The following is a 22,678-nucleotide window of genomic DNA, read 5'->3' on the forward strand; positions in this document are numbered from 1 at the left end:
ACAAATTCAAATTTAAAAGATATTGAAAGATGATTTGAAAGAATAGTACTACGACAAATTCTAAATATAGATTAAGTATATAAATTAATAAAAAAAATAGAAACATTATTTGTTAGAGAAGAAATATGTATTGGCAAATGTTATCTCAAAATATTTGAAATGTGTATAAATTGATAACGAATCTGATACAATCTCCTATACTGTATTTATAGCCTATTTATTTTAAAATAAAACAATGGACATAAACAAGTGCACATGATCGGTGCATGAATAGAACTTAATTGTCATACAGATTTCAGATCTCTGAGATCTGTGATGCGTGTTTTTCAGTTAATTCGTTAAGTAAAAATTTGTGACAAAATTCTAATTAAATCACGAAGAAAATAATAAAGTTTACGATGTGTGATGTTTTTATTTTGATGATTTTACTTAATATTTTGTACGTTATTTAATAAATTAATTTTTTTAAAATCTCAAAAATTTATTTTTTTTCATTTGCTCGACAAATGACATCCGATTGGTAATGATTGCAGCCGCAGCAATCGAGCATGTCAATGTTTTGTTTATATTATATTGTCAGGTTTTGTTGAACAGATATGAGATATCACTCTTCACATCTATTAATAATTAAAATAACTATATTAAGTTAAATATTATATTAAAATAACTATATAATAACTATATTAGTATACAGTTATTTTCAAATGTAGAATAATAGCATAAATAAGTAATAAATATTTTTTACATTGATATTGGGGAATATTATTATACGGGAAATAATTTTAATTATATTCAAATATTTTTCAAATAAAACTTATTTTATTCGAAACTTCAAATGAAAAAAATTTTATCCTATATTTTTGATTTATTTTTTCTCAGAATCATTTATCATTTATGCTATCAATTATAAAACACTTTATATAAATCTACATTTTGATACGTCATTAGACATAATATAAATTCAATATATATATGTATAACAAATTTCAAAACTGTTTAATATTTTTTCTCGATAGATGCACAAAAAGAAAAGATATTATGAACAATTATATACAGTCGATTTTACAGTGAACATATCAGATACTCAATTGAACAGATACTTAAAAAAACAAATCAGCGTTCGAAATTTTTTCCAGATCGTAAGATCTATTCTGCTGGATAAATTACTTCACCGACGAATTTTCACATCGGTCACGTCGTTAAAGCGGCCGAAAAGAAAAAGCAATTTTCATTTTTGCCTGGCGTAAGAATGCCTATGAATCCAATGAAATGCTTTTGTTCATGTTATAATATCATCATAACAGAAGAAAATATATATGTTCATCAGCAATTGATTCCTTCGTTACATTGCATTCTCCATATTTAAGGAGAGTTAAGCATCGACTTCATAGATAAAAAGGAAAACGTACACCCATAGTGTGCGGCCTTTATATGAATAACTCTTGACATTTCTGAAGAAAGTGCTATTTGAGAAAAGTTTGTATAGAAATGCATTGGATAGCATATAACAAAGCGACATGTACAAATATTTGAATCGTGAGATGGCATGGCAATGAATTTGTTGTGATGGATGATAAATGGTGGCTTTGAAGAGGAAGATTAATTTTAAATTATTAAATATTAATAGAGATTTATTATATTTACATAGTACTAACAATAAGAATGGAAATGGACTAGAAAATTCATTTAAATTTCTTGCTTGATTTTATTTTATCTAAGGAATCTAAAGAATTCCTATTGATCATGAGTAAACTATGGATTTTTATATAGTTAAAACAAATTTAAATGTTTAATTAATATATATTTAATTACAAACATTTTCATCATATTCCTCTTTTTTAATTTTTTTCCATAGAATTTTGTTTCAGAAAAATATTAAGATATGAAAATTTGATTATTAAAAAGATAAAAATGATTGGGATTTTTTAAATTCTTTAGTTACAAAATTTTATTTTAAAAAAATATAGATGAAGATTTTTATTATTAATATAGTATTTTTTATAAATAAATAAAGGTCATTGTTAGAGAATAGAAGAGAAGAAAAAAATAAATTAAAATAAACATTAGAAAATTAAAATATTTCTATAAACAAATACTGTTTGAAGATTCTTATTTAATCTAAATTTTTTGATCTAAATAATAGATAAATATTACTTATAATTACTATAATAATTTTATTAATATTTTACTATTATTACTATAATAATATTACTAATATTAATATCTATATTTGGATTGAATGAAATATTTATTTTAATAAAATATTTATATTTATTTCTAAATATATATTGTTAATATATAATGAAATATGTTATATATTAATATAAAATATATATTAAAAAATTCTTATATTTTTTTTTTCTTATTATCACAAAGAAACATTTATATGCAAAGTCATTTAGAAATAGATAAAAATTTTAATTTCTATTTATCTATTTCGAAAATCCTTTTTCTAAGTTTAATAAATATTGATTAAGCACAAAAAAAAAATTAAAATTTTTTCGGTAAAATTTTATTTCAGAAAAATTTCATAATAATAAATTCATATAATAATAAATAATAATAAAAATTCATAATAAAAATTATTAATACAAATAATAAAAAATATTAATACAAGATTATAATTTTTAAATTCATTGATTACAGAATTTTATTTTGGAAGAATATAAATAAAAATTTGTATTATTGAAAATATCAATAAATATCAATACAATAAATATCAATTATAAAGTATCAATTATAAGTAATGAATATAATTAGATATAAGTAACTTTGAATGAAAAAATAACAAATTAATCGAATTTATATAAATTCAATATATTCGTTATTCATAAAAAAAAAAAGAAAAAAAAATAAAGAATAGAATGATTAACAAAATAAGAATACAAATTTATTCCAAGAATAATTAAAAAAAAATGGAAAAGATAGAAATAAGACATTTTGTTTTTTTAATTTTTTTATACTTTTTATACTTTTTATATTCTATACATGCAATATACTATTTCAACTATTTTAATTTAATTTTAATTTATTCATTAAATAAGTAATATAAATATGTAAATATGTAATTCTAATAAAGAAAAGGAATTTTATTAGTTTTTGCATTACAATATTTGTACATTGCTCAAGTATACTTTCCAGCAGAAATTTACAAATAATAAAATAAAATAAAAATATAAACTTGCCATATACTAATAATTTGTATGATAGATAAAAACAGATAAGATTTGTAAAGACAGATAAATTCCAATTTTAAATAAACATTAAATTAATATTATTTTTCCTAAAATATATATAATAATATATATATAATAATAATTTATGTTAAGAAAATTAATTTAGATTTTGTTTGTACGTTAACAGTAACTTATACTGAATAACTTAAAATAAATTAAAATTATAGCATAATTCCATCGCTTGAATTATTGTTGATTATTGAGTTATGATTATTCAATTATCTAAATAATATTTTTATAGTTAACAAATAACTAAAAAAATTAAAAAGAGGAAAATATATAAAGAAAGTAATGATTTAGAAATTCTAATTGTGAATTCAGTTTGGATAAATTATAAGAAATGAGAAATCATAAGACGATTTGCAAAGAATATTTTTAATATTTACATTTTAGATTTCACTCAAATTTTACGCGCATTGTTATATATTAATATATATAAGATATATCATACTTCTCAATATGAAATTCATTTGAATTCCTGCCAAAAATTTGAAATTTGAAAATTTTATACTAATAAAAAATAAAGAATTAAAAGTATTAAAATAATATATAGAATTAATATATAGAATAGTATATAGAAAGTATAAAGAATTAAAAAAATTAAAAGTATTAATTAAAAGTAAAGAAAAATTAAAATTAAAGTTGAAGTACATGTCTAATATGAAATTGTATATTAGATATTACATTCAATTAGAATCTAAACAAATAATATTATTATATATAATAAATTTAATGATAAATATAATAATTGTTTTTACTTAACATGATTATTGTATTGAACGTAATTATTATCATTTAAATTAATATTATAATAGCTAATAAAATGTTAATTTATAATAAAATATAGTATATTTTTATAGTATTTTTTTATTATACTAATATATAATACATATTATAATGATTATTTATACAACATTTATATTTATTATATTATTTATATAAAAGTTATAGAAAACATTATAGAAAATATTCTATTAAGAAATAAGAATATTTATAAATATTATATATATATAATATAAATATTTTTTTTAATTATACTTAGGAACTTGAAATATAACTGAGAGAATAATAAATATATTTATTATCCGGAAGCCAATTTATTACTACCTATTAATATATTATCATTAATATCATAATAATTATTACTAAAATTAAATTAATAATAATATTAATTTAAAATCTTAATCTTAATAAAATAATATCTTAGCATTTTTATTCTTGGATATCACTAATGTTCTCCAATAAAAGTTATCATCGCAATCTTGAGAAATAAAAATTAAAATCACAGAGATTAAAATAAAAAGATTAGAAAAGTGAAATTCACTTATATAAATAATAAATTTCTTTTTTTTCTTATAGTTACGCATATTTTTGAAACGTTTCAAACCAGAAGAAAGCACACACCCTTTTACAATCTGACACAGATATCTTTAGAAACTTTCTACTAAACTACCAAATAATTTTCGGTTTCGTTTGGTTCAGCATCTCATTAATATATTTTCAACGAGACATCCGAGAAAACAAGACAAATGTGTTACAATCTTATTCTGTCTGTCTAGATTTCACTTTTGAGAATCTTATTCAGTGTTTGACATGTATCGTTTTTGGCACGTTTGTGTATCATAAATTAACCTGTTCATCGTATAGTTGAAAAATATGATTTCCCACAGTACTAATGAGTAAAGAAAGTGTGGTATAATTTTTTGTAGATACGGTAATTAAAAATTATGTTCGATATTTTAACTTCAATGTTTTAATAAAGAAATACATGTGAAAAATAATATCGAATGTAAAATTCTCTTTTTATAGTAATAAACTTTTATGCTGATAATTGTACCAACAATATTAGAACAAAAATACAATTATCGATGAATATAGTTCAGAAGATAAATCGAAAAAAAAATATTTTTAAATATTTAATAAATTTCATTAAACATAAATTTTTTCTTTAATATATTATAATTATATTATTATATTATAATTTTTAAAAAAACTTAGAAAATAAAAAAAAGAAATTTTATAATTAAAAGAAAAATTTCACTAATTATCCTTATTTCAAAATTATTTATATCAATTTTATTTCTTGCTTTATTTTCAATGTAAATTATTACATTGAAAATTATTTATAATAGAATGTATAATTTCTTTTGAATAAATTAATAATGATAAAAAAGATTATATGATAAAAGATATTATTTTTTTCTTTCAGAATTATTTAATTTCCAATATAAATTATTATATTCAAAATTATCTAACAAAGTATATAATTTCTCTCAAGTAAAATAATAACAATTAATAAGCGCAACACATAAATTTTATAGCATAATTATTTCCTTATCTTCTTCGTGCATGAAAACGAGCTCGTAAAGGAATTAAATTACTTTACGGCCATGCGTGTGACATCTTCATTGACAATCGGCTTTCTACGAGCCGATTTTCCAGAAGACGATTCATCGATTCGTCATTTCTTCACACATAAACGAATTTATCATGAATTTCTCCTTACCGAGTGAATAGGTTAGATTTATTGAAAAATAACAATGACATACTAAAAAATCAATGTTCTGCTTCAAACAACAATGATCATTAATTATCAATGATTATTTGTGAGAAAAACGAAATTATCAATGATAATTTTTTAGAATATTATTTTTATATAAGATTTTGTTCTAGATAAAAAAGATTTATAATTATTTATATTAGAATAATTAATTTATAATCAAATATATATATAAAAATATTTCATATCCTATCAAATATATATTTAAATATAAATATAATATAATTTTAAATAATTATAATTAAAATGATATGATTAAAGTAAATAAATATATAGTTATAATTATTTTTTTTTAATAAAATATTATTATATAATATGATATTAATTTTTCCAAAATATTTATATATTTTTAATTGCAAAATAAAACATCTCAAATTTATTTGGATTTGGTAATTCTAGTATTATTATTATTATTAGTATTAAAATATTTCAGTTCTTTAATGAATCATACTAATTGTAAAAAAAAAATTAATTGTTGTTAATAATAATTTAAAATTTTATTCCTATTTTTAAATATGAAAAAATGTTTATAATTTTTTATAGGAGAAGCGAATCGATAATATTAGATATTGCTTTATGCATTTCTTATTTTTCATATAATAAGTTTTATAAATTTCAAATTACAATAATAAGTCTAATAATTTTTCAATAGAAAACTCAATATTTTTTTGTAGAAAGTAATAAACTACATCGTTTAATGCATTATAAATTATAGTAATTTTTTAAAAAACAAATTTAATTTTTATAAAATCTCTATATATAATTTTTTCTTAAAAGATATTTCATTGCATTAAACATTCTATAAATAAAACTTTGTACAAATTAAATTCAGATATATTATTATCAGATATATATAATCAATTCTAATAGCAGCAATTAAATAATTTAAATAGATATTTGAAAAAATATCAATTTTAAAACTTAATAGACACATTCGTGAATTATACAAAGTATTAATATATTTGTGGCACATTTTTATAGAAATTGAAACTAATATAAAAATTGATATATAAAAATATTAACAAACTTAAATTATTTATAATTTGACTGATATTTTTATCAATTTTTGTATTTATTTCCAGACTTTTATTCTTAATGCTCCACGAAGAAAAATTACTCATCAATTATTGCTACATGATCCAATCAATATAAAAAAAAAAAATTAAAGACAGATAATATTCAAAAAAAAATGAATAGAAAAGATTCAAGATTTATTGAAAATTTTTAAAAAAGATGATCATATATTTATACTAATTTTATATTTAATAAATTATAAAAGCATTTAAGATTTTATTTTTAATAGAAAAAAATTTATAATTTAGGATTATAAAAAATATATTAATTAATATATTAATTAAATATATTCGTATATAAAATATTTCGTATATAAATTCCTCGTCTTCGATCCATTCCAAGTTTCTATTTTTTTCTCATTTAAACACGAAAGTCTATATCAGTGAAATCATCTCATACTTATTATCACAATTCCAAATAAATTTTATGCACTTTTCTCGGTTTAATGATACGAGCACAATCTATGTAAAAGAAGAAGCAACCATAAATATCGTGATTCTTTTAATAGCTTTTAAGATGATGATATAATGTGCTTCCGGAATTCGGTGTTCCTGATGCTGGAGAATTAAAACAATGAATTTTTTATGAGATTAATTAAAACTACGTTTTTCGAAATATTTTTGTCATGAATTGATTTTATTACAATTTTTTTAATTTTTCGAATATATAAATGAAATTTTGCGGATATATTTATTTCACAATATATAATGTGATGAAATATTTAAAAATTCATTATCCGTTATTCATTGTAAAAAAATATTATGTAAAATGAAAAAATTTTTATTTTAAATTTTATTAAAATTTTTATTCTATTACGAATGCGATAATTTAAATAATCAAAATCATAATCTGTAGTAATTTATAATATATAGTAATTTATTGGCATTCGATGCATTTTATTTGCAAAAACGAATTCTTATTAATTATGAGGATTTTTTAAAAAAGAAGATTTTAAGAAATATAATAACTCATAAAAATATTATATATATTCATTAGAAATGAAAACGTAGAAATAAAATAGAGAAAAAAAAGAAAAATATATTCATCGTAGAAAAAAATAAAAAATAAAAAATAATTATATAAATTTTATTTGCAAGGAACATATATATCATATGTGAGACATGAGACAAGATATTATATAAATAAAAAATATATATTTATATAAAAAGAAATGTTAAAATATATTTTTCGAATTCTTATAATTCTTTAGTTCGTCTTAATTAAAATTTATTATAATAAAAAAATTAAATTTTTATGTAGGATATTTTTATCTTGAAGACATTTTATGTTCAGAAACATAATATTCTTCTTCAAAAAGAAACATACCAAAACTATCTGACAGCACCATCATACATCAATTGAACATAAATATTATTAAGTTACGTCACAATTGCGATCTCAGATCTTATGTCTCTCAATAATTGTTAATAATGCGCACTAATTAAAAGATGACCGATTGGACTAATTGTCGCGATAGTAGTCAGAGTAAAGCAGTCAAGCTCCAATTACGATAATAATTATATTCGATAAATTCCACGCAATATAGTGTGTGATGAGATCTCATAATATTTTTAAATTTCATTCGGATTTTTTGGAAAATTGTATTCTTATAGATATTCTTTTATAGATACCATTCATTCTTATTAAATGAAATTTTATTTTTTTATTGATTTTATTTTATTTTATTAAAATGTATTATTTTTGATATTGTTTTTTATTGTTAAAATTTCTTGGAAAGTTATATTTTTATAGTTCACTATATCATTCAATAATATAAATCTGTGAAGTTTTATAACATTGAGTTGTAAATTTTTTTTTGTATTACAATTAAAATCTTATATATTATTATAATTTAAAAAAAATTGAGATAAAGAAAAATGTTTACGTTAAAATAATTTTAAAAGAATTTCTAAAGAAATTTCGATAAATTATTAATATTTTAAAATTTTTGCTATTGTTATTTTATTTTTTTTTATTTGTTTTGTTAAATTTTCTTAAGTTTTCTTAAAATATTTTTTATTTTTATTTCATAAAATGATCAATTTTATTTATTATATTTTTAAAATATCCTATATCTGAAATACTATTCCAGTTCATTTGAAAGTATTATTGAAATATAGGATTTATGTAATTCCTGTTTTAATATTTAAAGCAGAAAAAGATTAGAATATTAAATTTTGTAGAGAATGTTTTAAAAAAACTTTTATTGAAAACTAAAAAATATGTTAAATATATATTTTTTTATAGATATTTTTATATTCATCATAGTCTAAAAATATTTTTTATTGGAATTAAATAAATATTTTTCTTTAATAAGTAGAAAATTTTTATTTAATTCCAATAAAAAATATTCTTGGACTATTGTGCAAAAATATTCAAATATTAATAATTGTATAATTTAAGTTGAATATCTTTTTTATCATTTATATCAAATGTAGACTAGTTGTTTATGCATTTAAAAATTTTGAATATATAAAAACCTACAGAATAATTACGATATACAAAACAATAGAAAATATCTAAAATAAAATATTGTAATGAATAGAACAAATTTTTATTAATATTCCATTTCTTTTGTTACATTTATTGTTAATTTGCATAAACATTTGCAGTTTAATTATAAGTTATAATTAATCAATATAATTCTACTTAATCACAATTGTCCATAGCAAATAAAATTTAATTCCATTTGATCTCATAATCATAATATAGATAAAGTTCAAACATACATGATATGTGATTGTAAAATCAACTTTGAATTCTTGTCTATTTACAATTTGCAATATAATCTAGTGCATAAATCATTTAAAATAGTAACCATTTTAAACTTTTATTTATATGTTATATATCATAGATAAAAAAAAGTTACAAGGAAATTAACTCCTCTATTCCTCACAGGAAATTAATTAAAATTACCAGTTCACATGTTATATATAATAACATATAAATAATATATAATAAAATATATATAATATATAATATATAATATATATATATAAATATATATAATATATAAAATATATATAATAAACAGTGTGATTCTATGTTTACTTAAACTTCTATCAAATTCTTAACCCTTGAGCATTAGTTCATAAAGATAGATTTGTCATTAAAAATTATATGAATTTTACGTAAATTATATTACATAATTTATTATTATATTATTATTATATTATATTATATTATATTATTATTTAATATTATTATTATATTAAAACCACATTATATTAATTTTTTGTCTTTATTATATTACTTTATATTATTCTAATATTAAATAAAATAATTTATAAAATATTTCATAATGCATATAAGTAAATATATACAACACAATTACTTAAGGAATTAAGTAATTATAAACATTTAAATTAAAGTACAATTCAAATATATTATCAAAAGATTAAGAAATGCTGCTATAAATGCAATATAAATGTAATATTTACAACATGAAGTATCTATTGAATAATTTACATTTTTTTTACATGTATCACAATAATTTAGTACTTTCAATTCGAGTAAACATTTTAAATTTCATCCATTATGACAAAAATAGAATTTCAAATGAGCAATATCATCGTGCAAATTGCTATAAATGATCAAATCTTCGATACCATTGAAATGTTCATTGATTTCTACTCAAACTGTTGTAGCATAAATGGAACATCTATATAAATATGTGTTGAATAATTTATTCATTTGGTAACTAAACCCTTGTTATATCTATCCTTGTTAAATTAATTAGAAACATCAAATTAGAAACGCGAAATTAATCATTGAAATGATTAAAGAGGAACGTTAATAAAATGGAATCAGGAATATTTGAATGAATGAAAAGCAGAAACAGGTTTTCGGCTTAACTCGTTAAAATGTTTTTTGGTCAACGTTTTGCAACCGATGTGAAAGTTGGTCAAAAATCGTGCAAGGATGATGATCAAAGAAAGAAAGTAGAAAATAACGTTTCGTGTTTCGCCGATAAATAAATTGTATGTTACCGATTATCAATCTCGAAGTTTCCATTTTGGATTGTTGATACAGAATTGAGAATAATATCAACTTTGAAATTCTCCGAAACTCAAAGAGATTTTTAAAATTTTTGTTTTTTAATTTGAAACTTTTGAAATCTAGATAAAGAATAATTCGTATAACTTTTTGAATAATTTTTAACTTGTAGTTTATGATATTTTGACAATATAAATTTACTTAAATACCATAATAATCCATTTAAGTTTTTTTTAAAATCTGTATCTGTAATATTCTATATATTATGTAAATTCTATATATATATAAAATTAATATAGTATTATGATTTCATATTTTAATTTATACTACATATGTAATTATGTTTTTATCTGAACAACAGAGCCAAAAAAAATTTGAAATAGATTTGTGACAAATATTAAAAACCAAAATATTTTCAGAAGTAAATACTATTTGAAAAATATTTGAAAAATATTTGAAAAATATATTTGAAAAATACTATTAATAATTTAATTATATATATGTATATATACGAATTAATATATATATATATATATATAGATTAAATTTTTTTTACGTTTTATCATACTAGCATATTATAACATATAGTATAATTTTAATATATATTATAATAGTATATTATAATAGTATGATTATAATTATATATTGATATTAGAATTAAAAATTGTTTATTATTCGAAATATTATTATTTAAAGTAGTTATTTCAAAATATTATATATTTGAATTTTAAAATATTATTTCTATACATAAATATTAGTTTAAAGAAAAGTTTGCAAAATCCTATATTTAAAAAAATATGTTTGAAAAAATAAAAATATTCATCTTTATTTTAAAAATATATTTTTCTTATTAAATAAAAATCAATATTAATTTTACCAAATACATAAATTTGCTTTTTTTAATATATAAATTTACTTTTTTTTTTCTATGAAAATAAATTAAAAATTTGTAACCATTTGTAACCAAATTTGTAATTATCTGTAACTATTATTTAATAATTCCAATGTTAAATTTTTTTTAAAACCAAATCAAAAAATTATTATCATTATTAATAGCTAATTACTAAACTGCAAACTTAAGTGCAAACTTAAATTTGCAAAACTTCAGAAATTAAAATTTTAATTTTTGTTAAAATAATAATAATTAAAAAAAAAGAAAAGAAAAAAATAAGTGCTAAAAATTTACGAATCTAAAAATTAAGTTTCGATATTTGACAAAAATTTTTAATATAAGTTTATGAATACGTGATTCATAATATAGTGTAATATAGTTTTATATTTTTATATAATTAACAGTCATGAAATAAATGAAGATAAACACGTTGTGAAAGTAAATATATATATATTTCATAGAAAGCAATCTTAGATATTAGAAACACATCTAATTGTTGATTTACTGTGATAAATCAATTCTGTAATAATAATGTAGAAAATGAAATTTTGTGAAATGAGATTAATATTTACTTGAAAAAAAAATGAATAGATGGATATTATAATTGTTTTTTGTTAGTTGAATAGAAAGTAAAAATGTAACATCTACTTTTATTACACATCAATTTTTGAAAGTTTTTTTTAATTTATTAAGTTATAGAAATGCAATATTGAATTTACGAGTATGCGAATCGTTATCATGTTTTTAAATGAAAAGTTTTATGTGAATTTCTGTTTTCTATAAATATATAATTTTTAAAAAATATATCTTTTACATGAGAATTACTAAATTATTGAATTAAGCAATTCTTATGTTCTCTTAGAACATATTGAGTTTTAAATTAAAGAAAATATAAATAAATTTTTTTTCAAAAATTTTAATAATTCTTCTATTGTGATAAAAATGGATATACTTGATGAAAAAATCTTTAAAAATATTTAACAATTCTATCATCCTTATTATATATTCTCTTTCAAAAATATCTCAATTTCAAATTTTATAAAATATTACTATTGAAAGATAAGTTTTGTTTTTTTATGATTTTTATAAATCATAAATTGCAAATAAAAATTGTACTTTCATTCCAATATACAATATGCTCGGTAATAAAAAAATAAAGACTAATAAGAATATAAAATACATAAAATTTATATATAGCCAATTTTTATTTTTATTATTTTATTTTATTAATTATATTATTAATAAATTTGTTAATAATATTTTTTTAATCAGAGTAATCTTTGAAGAATTCAATACAACATTTATATCGATTATTTATTAAAAATTTATTTTTAAACAATAAAAAAAAATTTATTTTGTTTAAAAAATTTTAAAAATTATTCTATTTAAATTATATTTAAATATTTATTATCTTATCATTTTCTTCAAACCAGGTTCTTAAATTAGATTCGAATTGAATTCAATTGATTTCAATAATTTCAATTTCAGTTTTAATTGTAGAATAAAAAAAAACTCTGCTCTAGATAGAAAATCAAAAAAATACAGAATATAGTTAAATATAGAAATTCTTTTTTATCTAAAAACTTTGCTATTGATATATATAGTCTCAAATGTGTTGAAATTGAAAAAGAAATTTCACCATTTTTATTTTCTCAATATAACATCTTCTTTCGCATTCATAATTAAAATTGAAATCGAAATTAAAATCCATTTCAATCTGAACTTAAAATAAAGAAAGTGTGACAAAATAATTAGACACAATTCAAGCAAAACAATTTTTAATCTTGAAGCAATTTTTAAATCTTTTTAACTAAATAAATGATCTTTGTAGATTGCATTGAATTCTTGAAAAATTATTTTTCTTTCTTCGAAAAATAAAAAATAAAAAATCTTTATATATTATTATTTTATATTTTATTATCTTGCCTTATTATGTATATATACTATTACTCTTAAATCTGCACCAAGAAGATCATAAAATTAAAAAAAAAATCACAGTTTCCAAATCAACCGCATTAGTACGTGACCCACAAAAGTAATAATCATCGACTATGCGATAATTGGACTACATGAACTTTCGATAATCTCGAAATCTGGAGCTTCGACTTAGTAGCGGTCGATTCGAGACGAAGTATCGTGAGAGATAGCGTGTTATGTATTATACACATAAGTAGTTGACCAAAGCGGATAAAGGAAGACAAAGTGGAAGAGTGCCGGAGGCGGCACTTTCACTCGGTAATGTGAGGATGTACTTGTTCATGAACTTGCCATGAACATTCCTCGATCGTGGTGAGCGTAAAAGCTCGATCATAGGCGTGTAATTTAAGTTTTATCACGTACAAACTTATATCTAGTTAATGTGATGCAAGGCATTTGACTATATTGACTATATTGGCTAGAATTTTGAAAAGCGAAATTCTTATTACAGATGAAATTTATTTATTTAGTTATTCATTTTACATAAAAAGTTCTTATGTAATTGAAATAAATATTATAAATTATAAATTATAATAAATAATTAAAATATTATATAAGTGAAATGTACAGGTATAATAATTATATTGGATGATTATGATTGAATAATTGCTCATAAAAGTGAGTCTATAGATGAAATATAACAAAATAAATAATAAAATTATAGAAAATATAATATTATAGCGATTAGAAAAATTACATAACCTAAAAAATTACATATAATGATCCAAAATTACATATAATCTAAAAATTCAATTATGAAACATTATAACATAATTTTTATATTACGATAACAAAAAATGCAATAAAAATTAAGAATTGTTCTGAATTAAAAGATTTCATATCTTTAACTTCTAATTTGAATGCAGTAATGCAAATTATCTAATTTGCATAATTTATAATATAGATGATTAAGAAAATATGTTAATTTGAAGTGACATATATTATTAAATTAATATAATTAAAAATATGTTAAATATTTTTATAATAAATGGAAGATTGTATGAAAGTTTGTGATAAAAAAAAACTTTATCGAAATTAGGAATAGCTTAACTCTTATTAACTTAATTGCAAATATTTTGTCTTTGAGGCAAATTTATTACTTATTATAATTTATTACTTAGTGAAACATGGATGTTTAGTTAAAGGATTAAGATATGCTTAAAGTTTTTAAACTATTAAATATGTTAAAGTCAAATCTAATATCGTTACTTAATAAATGAAACTGATATAAATATATGTTTTTATTAGTTATTAATATCAGAAATCTTATTATCTTTATTGAAATAAAAAAAATTTTTAAGTCATACTGGAATAAAATATATGGAATTTATAAATATATTGAATTTGACTTTCAAAATGAATATTGCAACATGAAATTTAGCAAACATACTATATCCAATATTTATTATTATTCGCACATGTAATTTTATAACAATTCATATATTAACTAATTTCTGATTAACTAATTTTTCAAATTTTATCTTTTTTCTTGTTACATTTTATAATGAAAAATGATTTGATTTATTTATTACATCTAAGTATTTAATAGAAATTAGTTTTAGTACATATCTAATAGTACATATCTAATAAAAGGTTAATATCAAAAGATTAATATCATATAATAAAATAGAATCTTCCAAACTATTTTCAAATCGCAATCATAGAAAATACATCGAAATTAAATTTTAGTAATATAGTGTTAATTGAATACTAATAAAACATAAATACATCAAAATAATATTTCATAATCAAAATTGTATTATATTATTAAAATATATAGTATTCTATTAAAGTAAATAAATAATAATTTTTCCAATGAAACTTTTGATAGAAAATTTCAAGTAAAAATAATTACGGCAACACATTTGGAATATCATATCTTTCAATTTATATGAAATACATTATTATACTCGTATACATATTTATCCTATATTTTTATCCTCATGTCTGTAATCTTGATTCCATTGAAAGTTTATAAATTCATTTATACAAATAAAAATCGTCTATATTAATTAATAAAAGATTACAAAATTTATGAATATTACTCGTAGAAATCAAATTTGTATTAATATATAGTCGTTCTTCTAAAAAACACATTTCTTTAAATGAGAAACAATTATCTTAGAAACAGATAATTGTAAATAGCTTCAAGTGATATAAATATAACTTTTATTTTTTTAATTTTAAATAAATAGTACAAAATGATAGAATTTATTTGTTATTATTTATTAAATTTGAATAATTTTTGTAAAAGAGTAAAAAATAATATTATTTTTCGTAATAAATACTAAATAAAAATAATAAATTAATTTTAAATTTTTATTTTTTAAATAAAATTTTCCTAATTGTATTGTAATGAAACATAAAAGTAAATTTTTTTTTTATGATTTTTAATCGTGAAAAAAATATTATCTTCTATATTAATATTTAAATTGATAAAATTTACATAAATCATTTAAAAATTATTTTCATTAATTTTATAAATTTTTTCGTATTACGTAAAAATTCTTAATTAAATTTTTAATTAAATTCTTGATTAAAAATTTTTGATTATGTAATAATAATTTAAAAAAAATGAAAATTTAAAAAAGAAAATTTATTATTTCATAAAATAGTTTTAATTCGCATTTATATTATAATATTTATTTTAAAATAATCAATGTATTTATAAATTAAAGTTAAGGGAAAATATATTGTAATATAAAAAACACAAGAATTAATTAAAAAATTAAAAATAATATTAATAAAGAAATTAATAAGATTCATCTTTTGACATTTCGAAAATTAATTTTATAGAAACAATTTTTTGCAAACTAATCTTTTGCAGATTAAAAAAAAATTTTTTCGTTATTAGAAAATAATTTTGATTTTTTTATAAAAAGATAAAAATAATTTTATATAAAAAGATAAAAAATACGTAGAACGATAGACGCACTATTTCATATTTGGCGCAGGCCGCCCAAGCCAGAAACGCGGAAATCTTGGCACGCGTGAAAGCAGAAATGTTTCGACAATGTCGCTGATTATACAACCGAGTCCTTGACGTTGAATAATGCATAGGTCCCAATCATCCGAGGGGATGCAATAGAATGAAGTAAAGTGCAATTAGTTTGCAATGTACGCTGTTATGCGTCGTATCGCAGACGACGAGTGAAAGTCGAGAATGACAAGTTTGTAACGATGCCGAAGAAATGTCCTCGTTCGAGACAATTTATCGAATGAACTACTATAATACGATGGAGTCGTTGATCTATCTGATGCTACAGGAGAAGAACGATGGAAAGCGATCGAAAATGTTTGTCCGACGAAAAAGGAATTGGATGATAATATTTTAAGCGAAAGGAAACTTTTTTATATAAATGGTCACTGATTTAGAAATGTTTAATTTGAAGAAGTTAATGAAAATTCATGGATATTAGAAATAAGCTATCTAAGAATAGAACTCCGGATATAGCCATTTTGATTGTTTTTCTCTTGTTTAGTTTTAATCTTAGTATTTTGTAAATTATAGTTAATTATTATTATATAAATTTTAATTATATAATTTAATAAATTTTAAAATTTGATATTTGATAATTTTTCAGATTTTCATAATTTAAATACAAAATGTTTATAGATTTATCAATACTTATTAAGAAATTATGATATGATCATGTATGAATCACATAATTAATAAATTCTGATATATTTATATATTTTATTAATATAAATTCTTTATATTAGAATCATTATTTCTTGATCTGATATTAATTCACAATTATTAAAAAATTTTAGATAAATCAATTAAAGTATTTCAATTTTTAAAAATCAATCTAATAAAAAATAACAATTCAACAATTATTGTAGCGATATTACAATCTTATTTAAAATTTAGCGTATCAAAAAATATAATATATAAAAATATAATAGTTGCTAATATTCCAGTTAAGTAGAATAAAAAATAAAATATAAACATTTCAATCATAAAAGATATATTATTAAATAAGTCAATTTATTTATTTATTAAAATTAAAAATTATTCTTTACAAAATCTTTTTCATTTTCTAGATTTTTTTCTAGGTTTTTGAATATGATTCATTTTCTCAGTAATAAAATATAAATACTTCGATATATCATTAAATTAATAAACTTATAGATTAAATAATCTTTTTTTACTACTGACATACTTAATCTTAAACAGTTTTAAAAACACTATAATAGAAATATATGTATATCTGAAGAATAAAATTATTAAGATTTATTAAGAATAAAATTATTAAGAAAATTCATTTTTGTGTTACTAAACTAATCAAATTATACTCATTAAAAATTTATTTCTTGTCTCTATATAATAGTATTAAAAATACTATGATATAGAAGACTCTATAAAATAAAATTCCCTAAATTATAATAATTGTTCATAAATATTTATTCATTTTGTAAACCGTAGCCGATTGTTTCGTAACGATTTCTTAAATACATTTTTAATCTGATGATCGGAGACTGCTCTCCCTTTCGGATTGGGTCACACGTCATCATTTGCTGGAGAAAAAACTTTCTTCTCGCTCAGGATCAAAAAGATGCCACCTGCTTAAAGTTCAACGAACCCATGATCAAACGAGACGCGTAGTATATCCACACCCAAAATTTTTCATAAATCATTTAATAATTACTTTCTCTTACAATATGGTTATACTCGAGACAATGTGATAGTGTATACTTAGTCTTTGTGGTTATGTTATGCGTTGAAACTGCGTGGATTAACGGACAAACATTTTATTTTTTAAAGGTTAACGATCCATCTCTATTTGTTTTTGTCGACGGTGAAAATGAGTGGTATAAAAGAATGCTGTCTTTCGTTGGAGAAACGTAGTTAATTTATAGTTTGTTATTAAATAATGAACGAAACTATAAGTAAAATATGTTTTTAGTAGAAAATGTATATAGTAAGTGTTTGTTATGTACTTCTGTTGGGTGTGAAAAAGTAAAAGTGATTATGAATAATGATAAATAATAAAATAAAAATTTTAATTAAACTTTTCAAGTTATTTCGAAGATTTGTATTTTTTAAAATTTAGAAAAATGTTGTTAATTTTCAACAATTTTTTAAGATATATTTGTTAAAATATTATTTAAAAATTTAATAGTCATTTTGAAACAAAAAATTATATAATATAAGGAAGAAATTTATGAGATAGCTAAAAATAATGGAAAATGAATTTAGGAAATTATATCAAATATTAGAAATATTCATTTTAAAAGTTGAGATTATTATTTTTAATAAATATTTGAATTAGAAATAGAGTTAAAATTAAATCATTTAGATATAAGTACTTATATTTTTTCATAATTTTTCATTTCATTTTAGATAAACTTCTTTCAATAGAAACTTTGAAATTTTCAAATAAATTTATTTAAATAAATTTTTTAACAATTATTATAATATTATAATTATATATAGTAAAAATTAAATATTGGTTTTCAAGATTATTTTTAGTTCAAACATACCCTTTTTCTAAAAGTTTTTTTTACAATATTGAGAAAAACAAAATTTTAAAATATAAGATTAAAAAAAATTTTAATCATAAATAAATGAAAGGAATGATTGTCTGAATATCGCCTTTCTAAATAATTTCTTTCCTCAAAAATGCACTTTTCTCCTATTCTACTTTCAAAATAAAACATTTTATCTTGAAATAGATCTATCATCAAGGTCAAAAGAAATGAAACGCTCTTACAGATTTTCCAATAAAACGATAAATGAAACTAAATAACAGAAGAAAAACCAACTATAACCGCGGTATTAAGTTTCTTCTTAAGTATAGATTATTCGTATAAATAAATAATAAGTATCTATATCTCGAGTTTCATGTCTCATTAACTTCGCGAAAGTCGTCTTCATGCGAAATTCACAAATTTTTCTTGCAAAATGAAGTTCGTTTTATTTATTTCAATCCATATCGCATTTCTGTCAGTCTGCGTGAAATTAATTCCAATTTTAATTAATCATATTGCATGCCTTTGTACTACATAATAAATCGGTTGTTCAAATTGAAAATTTGCGAAATACCTTCGAAATAGAAATTAATATGTTTCGCTTAATAAATTTTCCTTTTAAAAAATTAAAAGATAAAATATAAGATAAATAATTTAGTATGGACAATCAATTAATTTTTTAAAAATAAAAAATAAGTATATTTTTTAAAATAAAATTTAAATTTTCTTTCATTTAGATAAATCATTATAATATTCTTTTTGTAAAATATTGAAAATTATTATCTGATGAAACAGTGTAATATATTCATAAAATATTAAGAAATAATATTAAGAAATAATATTTTATGAATATATTACATTGTTTCATGATTAATAAAAGATTAATAAAATACACTGTTTCAGATGAATAAAAGATTAATAAAATAAAAATTTTTATTATATCATAAAAAAATTAAGCATTATAATAAGTATAAAACTAAAAATATTACTATTAATATTATAATTTTTTTATATTATGAAACTTAGAAAATAATAAAAATAACAATTGAAAAATTTGAAATATGAAAAATTTATAATGTTAAATTTATATGTTTAATAAATGTGATAAAGATTTTAATTAATAATTTTTTTATATTTTAATTAATATTTATTTCATTTTTCATTTAATAATTCCTTTAGAAAAAAGTAGAAATATAAAAAAATAATAAGTGTTTACAAATCTTAACTCAAAAAAGATATCTACAAATTCGAAACTTTGTCAAGTTGTCACTAAATGTTCATTAAATCGTTTATTCTTTAATTAAAGGTTAAATTTTAGATAAATTTTGGGAAAAAATAATTATCGAGATGAAATTTTGATATGTTTCAATAGTTATTATAAGAATAAAATGATAAGTAGGAAAAAGTTGGAGAAAAGCGGCGTGATGATCGAAAGAAAGTTCTTGGCCATAGAAACCTCATTTGACAGTGAAACTAAAAGTTAATAAGAAACTGAAAGACACTTCGAACAGAATGTATAATAGAAAAAGTAAACGTATATTTTAATAGAAATTAGTTATCTTTATCTAATGATTTATAAATTAATTAGATATACTAGAGTATATATTTTAATGTAAACATCTTATGAATATCTTAGAAATGTTCAATATCTATCAATTAATAATGTTTTATGAATGTTTGTAGGATATCTTCGAATGTTTTATTAGCTTTACAAAATGAGTTTTTAATTTATAAAAAAGATTTCTTGCATAATAATTTATTAATAATATTAATATTAACGATTTAACAAGTTATATGTTAAAAGTTATAGATTTCTTTCGAAATTTTTCTATGTTATATCTTCTATGTTATATATTAAATAAGATAATTATATATAAGATAATTATATATATATATTTTTCTATGTCTAATAAGATATATTAAATAAATAATTTATGATTTGTAAAACTTCATTTTTTTTAATAATATTATATAAGAAAATTTAGAAGGGAATATTTATAATTTTTTAAATTTTATTAATAATATTCAATTCTATATGAAATGTTTCATTTAATTAATATTGTCTTATTTACTAATAATAAACATTACTAATAATAAACTTTAGGTTACTAATAATAAACAAGAAAAAATTTATTCAAAAGATTTCTTATATTAGAATTCATCAAATTTATATGTTAATCTTTAAAATACATATAAGAAAAGAAATGAAGATGAATATAAGTCAAATAAAATAAGATTCAGATTTCTGTTCTCTTAATAAATTAATATGTGGAAATTTAAATAAATTTAAATAAATTAAAAGATTTAATTCTTCATGCTTTCACGTAACAAATTTTAATCAATTTAAAATGAATAAAATGTCATTCTCAATTCTTTGGAGAAATAAAATACTTACAGAATTTCTCTCAATTAAATTACCATTAATATAATTCATGAATTTTAAACATTTTAAAATAAATGAGAAATCTTTTTTTTTTATACATAAAAAGTACGAAATTTCTTTTTATATGTAATTTATATATAATTTAATTAATTTCCTCTCATTTCTTTTCCCCTGAATCTCTTTTCAAAGTACGTATTGAATCATTCCGTAATTGCATTTTAGCTTAATTTTAGATTTATTTATCATAAAATTTTAATACAAAATCAAAATTATTAAAATTAAAATTTATAGTCAAGAATTAATCAAATAACACATAATTTTGATAAATTCTAACTCTAAAATACATACTTTTTTTTTTATAAAATAATATTCATTCATACTCTTATATTCGTATTTTTCCGAATTATCAATAAAATTTTAAATTTTATCTTATTTAATGCAAAACTTTTTAAATGGCAAAGTTTTTGAAAATGGAGGCTATATAAATTTAATTTTATTAAATTTTATTAAATTTAAAACAATATTATTTTAATTAATAAAAAATAAAACATATTTTAAAAGCTTGTTTGAAAAATTAAAATTATTCTTTTTATTCAAATTAGATTTTCAAAATTTAATTTGAGAAATTCATAATTTAATCAGGAAAAATTATATTGATTTTGAACGAGAACAACTTGAATTAAACACTGGTGCAGTAAGAAACGCAGGAGGCGTGTGTACATCTGTGAATATTTGAATCACGAGGCGTACAAAGAGGAAAGAAGAAAGTCGGCTGCACAGAATGCTCATCGGGAATTTCTAATTAGAAATCTAAATTTTTCCAGCATTGAGTCGCACGATATAAGTAACTTTCGATTGCCATCGTGTCGACAAGTTTACACGCATCATGACATAAAAAAAATTTCTTTTAATTCTAAAAACTATTTAAACTTAAATTTAAAATAATATTATAAAAGAGAAATAAGAAGAAAATAAAACTTACTCTCATCATCCTGAATAATTCTCGAACAATTCTATGTAACAAATCCTTGTCGATTTAAGACAGAATCAACGAAATACCGAAGATTCGTTAAATAACAAGAAAT

General features: G+C 19.0%; 1 protein-coding gene across 1 annotated transcript in view; it reads right to left on the minus strand.

Annotated features, from left to right (window-relative positions):
- The window catches only part of LOC122715648 (myb-like protein Q), a 37,812-nt gene extending 15,185 nt beyond the window's left edge, over positions 1–22,627 (minus strand). Inside the window, exon 1 of the mRNA XM_043937990.1 lies at positions 22,576–22,627. Coding sequence (XP_043793925.1) covers positions 22,576–22,584 — 9 coding nt within the window. The 5' untranslated portion in view covers positions 22,585–22,627. The remainder of the gene's footprint in view (positions 1–22,575) is intronic.
- Positions 22,628–22,678: the final 51 nt, after the last annotated feature.

Source organism: Apis laboriosa, unplaced genomic scaffold (assembly GCF_014066325.1).
Source record: "Apis laboriosa isolate Shangri-la unplaced genomic scaffold, ASM1406632v1 scaffold39_cov144, whole genome shotgun sequence".
Taxonomy (NCBI): Eukaryota; Metazoa; Arthropoda; class Insecta; order Hymenoptera; family Apidae; genus Apis; species Apis laboriosa.